We start from the raw sequence: 11,096 nt of genomic DNA, 5'->3' as shown, positions 1-11,096 counted from the left end.
ACTTTGATTGCATTAAGCACAACATAACATTTTAAGGAGTTGCACAAATTGCAGCAGCCAAAAAAGAGATATGTACATATGTTCATAGTTCTTCCTTTTTGTACAGTACCGACTGATGTGAATACAAACATAAATATACCCTCTTAAGAATGACAGTATGGCTTGATGTGCACGAAATAAATAAAAAATTATGTGTGAGATCACTGGAATGGCTTTGAAATGTTTGACCGGGACATTTGAATCATAACTTTGTTCTTCAAATGCAAAAGGACACATAATGGCAAACTAATAATTCACAGAATTACAATTAAGGTTTTTTTTTTCTTTTCAAAACGGAGTATTTTTCTCTAACAGTCTTCATGTGTAAAACAAAACAGAAACTATATCTTAAGTTGGAAGTAAGTAATAAATAATTTGAGTGCAGCGTTAAAAATGGTCGGCCCATTAACTACCCAGAGGGCTGACATCTGCAGCTGAATCACGTGGCTGTAAACAAGAATCAACTGCAACCCCAGAGATTCAAAACTTGGTCATCTGTCTTCAACCTCCTATCCAAACCCCACCTGCTCCATGTTCTCCGTCCATTACTGCAGCACTTCAGACTTTTTTGTAGGCGTTGTTGACTCTCCTTCGCCGGAGTCGGACACGTTGATGGGACTGTCCCTGGAAAAGACTTCTGTTGACTCCCTCCAAATGCAGTCAGCTATGCTCTTAAAGGAATGGTTACCGCATTTGGGCCTCACCTTTTGCGAGGCGTTGTTGACAATCTGTCGGCTGTTGGAGGTGGCTATCTTTATCTTGAGGGCAGCGTCCACACGGTCCACTACAGTGTATGTGCCGATGCTGCCATCTTCAAAGCCGATGATTATGTTTAATGCTCGCTGAGAGAGAGAAAGGAAGGTGGGCGTCTTGTAAAGCGAGCATGTACCGATGCTCTTACCGTCAGCCAGGCGCATCACGATCAGATTGGACACAACGCCGGCATCGTCGTCTTCGTCACAGTTGCGGAAGCAGACGTACACTAGATAACGTCCATCTCTGGATAATTTCTGACGCCAGATTATACCAGCAGCATGGACAAGTCTCAGCTTTCCACTGTGAAGGTCCAGCACGTTAATATTCTCATCACCCTTGGAGACGATGCCGAGTTTCCCATTGGGTGAGATCTGGAAGTCCTCTAGATTTTTGAGGAAGTTGGTTGGCAGTTGGACTCGCCTGCAAACCGACTCATCTGCCACATTCCAGATAAAAACGGTCTCCGTGGATGTGATGAACACCGCACAGTCAGGGCAGTCGGGAATCAGCTTGAAGTTGACGATAGTGATGCCATCATCACAAACAAACTTCTTAGATACACTCCCTGACCATAGGCTGACTGCAAGGAGTTTGTTTTTGGAGGTTCCCACAAGGAACGTGTTCGCTGTGGTGATCAATGCGTTTTGGAGGGTGACTAAAATGTTACACACTTTGTGCCCAGTTGCAAGCCTCCAGACTCTGGAGGCATTCTGCTCACAGAGCGACACCACAAACTGGTCATTGTGGGTAATTAGCAGCTGTGATATTCTCTGTCCATTGATGCGGAAGATATTTTCTCCAGTGTTAGTTTGCCAAATATACTGGCTGCACTTGTCATCTGAAGTCACAATGAGATCCCCTGAGGACGTAAGAACACAGTTCTCCACTATTCCCTCGTGCTTAAAGACTGTCTCAATAAAACCTGTGCTGAAGTTCCACTTGTGGACAGCTTCTGAACCATCCATGGTGAACACATAATCCTCTCTGCCAGACAGCAGCAAGGTCTGAATCTTCTTGCCCGTTTTGTCAATATTGGACATGGCGGTGATGATATCAATGTCCCACACAGAGAGCACTCCACTGCTTGCAACAGAAAGCAACAAGTTGTGGTGAAATGATTTGATGAGTTTGACGATAGCCCCTGAGATCTCAATCAGGCTGGCCATGCATTGGCCACTGTCCCTTCTCCAAACAAAAATGGATGAGGTGTTCTCCATGGAGGCCACAATACTTTGTCCATTCTTGGAGAGAACGGCAGCAACAAAGCGTTCGCTACGTTTGGCTTTGAACTTCTCCACCATCTTCCACACCTTAGTGTCGAGTACTTCAATGCTTCTGGCCTTGCAAATGAGAATGGAACGTTGGTCCTCTGATAACTCAATGCCCACGACTTCAGTCTCATCCCCTCTACAATCGTAATCCTCCATCAGCTTGGGGTTGGTGACCTCTTTGGTGTTCCATACAGACAAACTGCCTTCGTTGTCAATCATCACCATTTGGTGGAGGGTGTCCAGCACAAGAATGGACTTGACAAATCCCCCGGAAAACTCGGAGGTCACAGTGGCCAGCTTGTCACCATTTCCCAGATGGAAGATGGATGCAGTGTTGAGATACTGGCCACAGAAAGCATACATTCCATCTGGTGAGCACTGGACGCAAGTAACCTCATACCAACAATGAAACTGGTAGAGAGGCCAGCCATAAAGCAGATCAATGACATTGACATCCTTACTGGCCTCGAGCCAAGCCAAAGCATGATGTGTAGACAAAGTAAAACCATTGATGAAGGCCACCCCGCCAGCAACACCACTGTGCTTGGACCCCTTGATTTCGACCTCGGATAAAAGGCAGGACTTGTGATTATCATAGATAAGCAGCGTGTTTTTGGTTGTAGCCACAACTAGATACTTTTCATCAGTGGTTAACCTGATTCCCAGCACAACAGATCTGGCTGTGTCAATTTGTCGCAGGAGCTGTCTGCTCTCTACATCCCAGGTGCTGACAGAACCATCCTCCAGGGCTACAAGGACTATGTTTGGAGCTAGGGTTGGCAAAATCTCCACAATCTGCATGTAGCTAGAGCAGAGAGGAAGCCTTTCTGGACTGTAGGTGACATCCATAGAGGAGTGGAGAGGCACTATGGAGCAGTACTTCGGGCCATCTTTGTCGCACTCTAAGAGGAGGTGTCTGAGCTTTGGGAGGGAGGTGACGACCGGCAAAAGCCGCTGCTGCAGTTCTGCAGACAGTGATGCTGGATTTTTCATAACTTTTACCTTGATGCTACGCAAAGTCGTGGCCAGAAACTTCAGCTCTTTCTCTTGGGTGTAGCTGTAAGCTAGGTCAATGTCAGTTAAAGCTTTTTCGAACTGACCTATCTTTATCATGGTGTAAAGCCAGCTGAAGTTCATGATGACGCCAAACATGAGGTCATCAGTGCGCCCACTCCTGGTAAGGTGGTACACCAGCTCTGTCATCTTCCTGTGGTTTACAAAGAAAATGTCAGGTTCCAAAAGGTTGCACTGGAACACCCAAGGCTGCTCAGGAGTTTGCCTGTCATACGAATACTTATCTGATGATGTTTTTTCATGGGACTGTTGATGGTGGGGGTTTTTGTGATGAGATATGTTGAGGGAAGTGAAATGGTTGTTATCATACGTAAATATCTTCTTCCTGCCACCTGACCATGCCCCTAAGAAGTACTCTGCTAGGAGGCTGTGCATTTGATGGACATCCTCTTCATTGCTGAGATACAGCTTCTGGGCAATGAGATGCAGGTGTCTGTTGGCCCAGACCATCAAGGTTACGTTACGTACTTGACGTTCCACAAGATATCCCTCCAGCTCCTCTTTGAGCTTTGCAACCAGGTGGTAAGAGATCCTCAAAGGGTTTTTGAGGTAAGTTGCTACGATAACATCACCAAGGACTATGTTATCTAGGGACAGGATATCTTCCAGCTCAACCTCAGTTAGTCCAGCTTTGGCCATAGTGATGTAGCCTAATGCTCTGAAGACAAATCTTTGGCCCAGCTTGTTCTCCACTGAGTAGAAGAGATGCTCAATGCTTTCATGCACTGTGGAGCACAGGGACTTGTCATCCACATCTTTGTGAGACCTCCAGTGGACTACTTCTCTGTAGATGAGGTTGACAAACATCGGTAGTGTACACTTCGCAAGTGCCTCGTTGACATAGATCTGCTGGCCTGAGGTTACTTTCCTCTTCACCCCGAGCAACTGCTGCTTTAATGTTTGACTGCAAACCTTGCGGTCCCTTTGAATTAATTCCACATAGTACCCTTCATCATGAATAAGCTGTCGGAGCTTCTGTAGGATGCCGTGTTTATTGGGCAATGTTGAGACTACAATGCGGACTGTCCGAGGCAAGTGTATGGGGAGCCACCACAGCTTGCGAGCTTCATCGGCATCTGAGAGCTGCTCCAGTGCATCCAGGACAATGACCAAGGGCCTGTGGAGTGAGGATTCTCCGAGAAGGTTGATTAGGAGCTCCCTCATCTCCTGGATCTTGTTAGGCAAAAAGTGAATCAGGCAGCGGTAATTTATTGCAATCTGTTCACATATGCTCTGGAGAAGGGTGCGTAGATCTGTGGAGGGCTGGCTGGAGCCAATAAAACGTGCGATAACCACTGGGTCGGTTTCAGGGCCCATCTCTGTCTGCAGCCATGTGTAGGCCTGAAAAACAGCAAAAGAGGTGGCTGTTAGAATAACACGTCTGAAATGTAACATTTTAAAATGGAAGAATTCCACTGGGGCGTTCATATTTGCTTTTGTCTACCAGTGCAATTTACTTTTATTTTCAAAGGACTGGCTAGAGAAACAGCGAAATAACTTGCATAATGAAGCGCTGCAGTGAGGGCAGAAGAATCTAATTAATTGTTATCCCCACAGTATGAGGCAAGGCTCATTAGCATGACACAGATAGGAGATTTAATGTGCTTCTACGTTATGACAGCATGCCTCTGCTACACTAAATTTCGAACTTTCATTCGACACAGAAAAATGTGCAACAATCATTAATGTCAATTTGGTACGTCGTCAAACGTCGTCCGAGTCATTAATACACAGATTTTAATTCACACAGAAATACTCTGTAATTATGAGGCATATTGTACGAATGAACACTGCTCCAGATTTGAGGCTTCACTGATATTGTAATTTCATTCATGATTTCATTAAAGAGCGCCGCTGAGATTTCAGAAGAGATTAACATTTGACACTTATTTGACACTTTTAGGGCAACAGTGATGATGCCTGTTCCACATTTATCTGTGAGTATGCGTGGGAGAGAAACGAAGAGGAGAGAAAATCTGTCACTTGAGTCATTTTGTCAGCCGTCCTGCTATTAATGGACAATTACGTTAATATATGTAACCATAACGTGTCGCGTTACATTAAATACTAAATAAATGCAAAGCATAGCAGTGCAGATGTTAAAAATGTGTCTCTCTGTCTAGGAACAAGTATATTTCCTAATTTAGTCAACACAACTTTAATTAACCTGACTTGTGTACAGTAAATGCCAGCCAATACCAGAGGCCTAGAATTCTGCGGAGTCTCTTAGGACTCGTTCCTGTTCTGGCAATATTCTCCAACTGTACCAAAGAAGCCATTGCACTCGATGGAGCCCATTATATTCTGCTGTATATTCTGCTATTATAGTCCATTTAACAACCGGGCCACTGACGCAAAGCAGAATTAAGCGTGAAGCATCGTCCTGGCGGTCTTAAACCGGGGCGTGATCAGGTGCATTTTTGGCTCATTGCTACCCAGAGGCAGCACAAAAAAAACAAAAAAACAATGATTCCGTTATTTTACGGGTACGTGATCACCTACGTAGGAGCATATTACGATCTTGATGGTGGTAATTTATGCAAATGCGAAACAAGTGACTAAAAACCGGATAAAACGTATGGTAAACACATCATTAACACATGATTAACTAACAATTAACTGATTGCATAGTGATTAAGTGATCATTACATCATGATTTGTTGATCTTTTTTCTTATTAACTGAAGAAGTGATTTAATAAGGATGAGGAAATGTGTTTTTCTTCATTTTGGTGAATTCTTAATCTAAAAATGAAAAGATCATTGAGTTGGAGATTTAAAAAAAAACATTTTTTAAGCATATTTTTGGGATAACTGATGCCAGCTGCAATAACAATATCTGGCAGTCTGCCTGCACAGGATTACAGTGTACAGTCAAATGCCGTGGGAACATTTTTATTAAACAATAGCACTCTCTACGACGCATTGCTTTGAATGTAAATTAGCTGCTTCCTGTACTCGTTCTTCTTTAATCACATTATATACCATTTTAATATCTGCATGTCATGTTATTTAATAAAACAAAAGAAAGTATTAAACATAAACACTATTCAAATAGGAGGCTGTATTTCTGCTGTGTTGAGCTTTGAGTCACCCATTGAAATAGGCATAAACAGAACCCCCCCCCCCCTTCACATTCACTTGTTAATATTTAATTTCATTTAATTCACATTCATCTCCATTCACTTATTGGTGGTAGCATTAACTCCCGAGCTGTGGGAAACCAAACATTTGCTTTACTAATCTTGGACCAGCACCTTCATTGACCTTCTGAGATAAACTGGAACTTTTCCGCCGTTAAAACGTAGGGGAATGAATCAGTGCATGAAATTATTGGCTTTGTCCTTTAGCTTTTTCACTAATAATGTGGTGGGAAATTTCAGAATAGATAAGACGGCCGTGTGATTAACCAGTGTGGGCGATAACGAATCTCAACTGTCATCTGCTAATCAATGAAAACATTTATTCATTTATTAATGTATTTATTCTTTTTTTTCATTTATTTTGGTTCTAACGGGCTGTTTCAAGAGGGCTTTTTTGCCCCCAATTTTATTTTTTATGTTTGTTCTATCAGGATAGGGTGCTTTCAATCAACCTGGAGACTTAAGACCATTGTAATATCACTAGTATGAGGAGGAGTACGGATTCTAAAACCCTAGTTATGTTGCATGACGGACCAATATTCAACTACATTATTTCCTTAAGTACACTTTTGAAATAATTTCCTATAATCTGTAACTAAATCTGTAATCTTGTAGGTTCTTTGTAAGATTACATGGTCAGCAGTTATGTGGCACTAGAAGCCCCCGTCATGAGAGTTTCAAGGGCAGCTTCAGATTATTTCAATGGCATTTTGCCTTAAACCCATGTTCACCCCAGGACTTAATTAGCAATTCAGCTCTCAAATTAGAAGTAATCTGCATCCTTACTAATAATGTACATCATGTGACCTTTAAGGTGCACCGAGCATGTGCATGCTAATGTAAACAGGAAGCTGATACTCTGCCCTGCAGTTGTTTGCCTTGTGTACGCTCGCTGTAACCTTTATTTTTCAACACACGTCTTTGCTGCTTGTTTTGGTTTGTGTTACCGCGTCTCAACTCAAATTTTGCGGGATGGACATGCAACGTCAACGAGAATGGCACTTCTAATAAATGAGTATATATAATATATATATATATATATATAAATAAACAAGGCTGGACAAGAGCTGTGGGTATGTGGGTGTCTGCTGAATGATCTTGGCTACGGTGTGATGCTAATGTAGGTGGACGCAGCCAGATGGCACACAAGAGTGAACAAACAAACAACTATGTTGTATGGGTGCAAACTTAATCTACACTCACACACACACACACGTTGAAAAAAACCAAATCATTACTGACAAATGATATGCAGATATTGGTTTGCACAAGGTCTCCATGATGTTAAAGGACATGATATTGACTTAGTTGACCTGTGAAACTCTGATCTAGAAAGGTGGAGGCGGCAAAGCAGGCAGCATTGGTGACACAAGATTTTTTTTAAATGGACCACTGTGGTGAGAGAGTGGCTGTGATTGGAGAATGATTTATAGATTGTGGTCAGCTGACTACAGCTGGGGCGTAAGATTACTGTGTCCTGCATGGACTTACACAAGGCAGTTATTGCCATTATTCTCAGGTACAATGACTCAATATTCAACTCAGCGTCTACCAATATCAATCTGACACATTCTTTTGCAAAACATTAGACTAATCTATTTAGCGTTTTTCTTATTTTATCTTCTACACGACTTACATGACACCGCTGACATTTTTGGATAGTTTTAGAGTCCGTGTCATTTTCAACATCTGATACAGTGATCTTTGAACAATACTGGACTGGAACCAATTCTGAATATGATATCACGCTTCTCAATAACTAGTCCTTGTCTTTTTCTAAGTCTTACACAAACCTAAAGCTTAACTTTACCTAAAATCTAAACCTGAAATTGTATGATTTACATTATGGGAGCATTATATTCACAATATCTGTTTTCTTTTAGGGTGCAAGAACAACATTTTGATCCAGTGTGGATATTCCTTAGGTCATCAAGTGCTTCTAAATTAAACTTAAAAACTGTTTTTATGGCAAGTGTGCAGGCTCTATCTCTTTTAAGACTCCCTGCTTGTGCCCATTGAGAAGACAAGTCCCCATAATGCGTCTGTGTAAACAGATTTAGAATTCGCACACACGCAGGAATTGAATGACACACAGATGGTCAAACAGTTGAGCACTCCCTAACGTAATGTTGAACAAAGAAGGACACATGCTCAAAACAGACAGACAGACGAGCGCAGGAGTGGACATGCACAAGTTAGACACTCAGTGTGTACTTTCCGCTGCACGGGGATCTCTCAATCAAAACAATAACAGAAGACCTAGTTTGATGATGTTGTGAAGCAGCGTGGAATCGTGGGAATTTTTCTGTGGGGAGAGCTTTGGTGGCGAAACATGTAGCAAACGGCAAAGAGGAGTCCTGATTAGTGACAAAAACAAAATAAAGGACATTTTTATTTCCTTCCCCGCGCAGATGTTTCGTAGACGGTTTGTCCTGGATGTTATCGCTGTTATATGGTAGGAAACTAATGTGGTTAGAAGTGCAATGTGCTTTACGGAAGACGCAGAGGTTACCAACCAAACTCGTTTTTAGTTATTCTATTGCAGAAATGTGATATATCATATATTTAACTCTTTTATCTCTTGTGTCTTACCTCTTTGGCCACCTCGGACAGCAGCAGCGTCTTCCCAGTGCAGGGTCCACCAAACACCACCATCGGGCTCATTCTGCTCCCCTTGGATGGCATAATGTACTCATGCACATAATCCAAAGTCTCAGCCTTGTACTCGTAGAGCGCCGCGTAGGTTTTGCAGAGAGACAGATGCTGCACGATCTCGTCGTAGAGCGGGTCGGTCTCCGTGTCAAAGTTCTGCTGGACCGTGGCCTGGATGATATCCACCATGTCCTCGTAGAACTGCTTGCACAGACCTTCCACATAGTGGCTCTCCACTTCTTGGGAGTAGCCCAGCTTCATGTCGCAGTGCGTGACGGAGGAGTAGACGCGCAGGTTGGAGGCAGCGACGATCGTCGGGATGAACTCGTCCCGCACTTTGAGGAGGCGCTCGTAGGCTTCCTGGTTGCGCATGACGCGGTCGCTGCTCGCCACGGTGTCCATGTATCGGGCCATGTCGGGGATTTTGGCGAAGCGGTCAAAGTTGGAGATCTTGCGGATGTAGCAGACGCATTTCCTGAGAAAGGCAGGAGTTTGTTTCCCAAGGGCAAAGTCTAACTCGTCCTCTAAGGCTGAAATAAGAGGGGAAAAAAACCACAAAACTTGTCATACAGTGTTTTAATTCAAAAACTACAGGTGCTGATAAACCATAGAATGTATATACAAATAAACATAGTCTTCCCATTCTAAAGTGATGCCATGTCAGTTTTTGAAACATGGACATACACGACATCAACTTCAACCAAGCTCCTTTTGGACAATACCAGCTGTCAATCACACTGGGTACTTCAGGGAAATTAGACTAACCCTAACCCTAACCCCTAACCCTATTGAAGAAGAGCTGAACTTAGTGATTGACACCATTAAAGGTGCCATATGTAAGAATGTGGCCAAAAACGGTTACTACATTCAAATTCAAAATACAGAGGTCTTTTAGGTTTCGTTTTCTGACGTAACTTGGTTGCTCGGCAGCTGAGACTACTGACTGCAATGATTGGTTGACGGCAGTAGGTGGCGCCACATGCCAAAACATAAACAGGATTTGCAGTCTGCAAAATATTTAGTTTTATGTGAATATTTTGGCTTTACTGTTGTTGGTGAGTTCAGTTTGTTGTATGAACATTATTCCTGAGTCTCTGTGACATATTAGGAGGATTTTATGGCCAGTTGCTTTAGATGTATTACAAAATTTACCTTTAACTTCTCAGGAAAATGTTTACTGATGTTAAAAAAGAGTATTTTTGCCTCCTGGTGGCTTACCATCCAACATCCTCGGCTTCACTTCAAACTGGAAAACGGATGCTATTTTTATCAACAATCTGTGTTAAGAACAAATCTTTGGCTCTTAGCATACAGCCTGCAAAGTCTGAAGTCTAACAGATGTAGGGTTTTATAGTTGGAACACATTTTTAGCAGCTTTCGATTAGATTTCTCTTCAGGCTTTTTATTTTTTAAACAAAGAAACTAAAAAATCTGATAAGCCAGCCATGCTCAACTGTATCACAGGGTCTCCCACAAGGAGCTGGACCGCTGAGATTCTGCCAACGTCTCCTGTGTGGTTTTGTGAGGCTGCTAATTAGGTGTTAGAAAAAAGAAGTACTTGTCAAAAGGAAAGTTTGGAGTTTCAGGAGACGGCACAACTTCCTTTGCCGAGCATCATCAAGCAGAACTGGAGCTTCCTGACACGAAAGCGACGCTCCCTTTTCCTGTGAAATTATAAAACCTGAGTGCCAATTAACCGTGAGGTTTGAATATATTTTCTTATTTCCACTGCAAGAGAAGCTGCAAGCTGTGACTCGTCTGTAAAACAAAGACTTATCATGATGCTTGATCGTCCCCCACCCCCCCCCCCCCACAAAGGCTGATTTTGGAAAAGAAAAGATGTCTGGAAAGATTAGTTCGCTCATGTCCGAACACATCACTGATAAATGGATTATTCTCAAGTGGAAAGACTTTTATGGACGAGAAATGGATGCACCAACGTATCATGTGATGACTGCGCTACATACTGGGCATAGTTCTCGAAAGTACTGTTGACACGGAACAAAAAAATAATGCTTTTCATTCACAGCTGATACCAATCAGAAATCAATGAAAGCTGCTGCGTCATTGTTTCTAAGGTTTTTTTTTTTGCCAATCCAGACGAAAACACTGACCCAGAAATAAACTAAAACGGAGGCAGAACTGTGCATTTATGTCGAATTT

At 42.7% G+C, this 11,096-nt stretch overlaps 1 protein-coding gene across 1 annotated transcript in view; it reads right to left on the bottom strand.

The window, feature by feature from the left end:
• Positions 1-584: 584 nt before the first annotated feature.
• Positions 585-11,096, bottom strand: part of LOC310939603 (NACHT and WD repeat domain-containing protein 2-like) — a gene marked incomplete at both ends in the record, with an annotated part of 51,958 nt that continues 41,446 nt past the window's right edge. Inside the window, 2 exons of the mRNA XM_083904405.1 lie at positions 585-4,481; positions 8,874-9,463. Of these exons, the coding sequence (XP_083760531.1) occupies positions 585-4,481; positions 8,874-9,463 (4,487 nt within the window). The remainder of the gene's footprint in view (positions 4,482-8,873; positions 9,464-11,096) is intronic.

This window comes from Microchirus variegatus (assembly GCF_963457635.1).
Source record: "Microchirus variegatus genome assembly, chromosome: 2".
In the NCBI taxonomy this organism is placed as follows: Eukaryota; Metazoa; Chordata; class Actinopteri; order Pleuronectiformes; family Soleidae; genus Microchirus; species Microchirus variegatus.
Note: the sequence above shows the minus strand (reverse complement) of the source record. Positions and strands in the feature narration are given on the sequence as shown.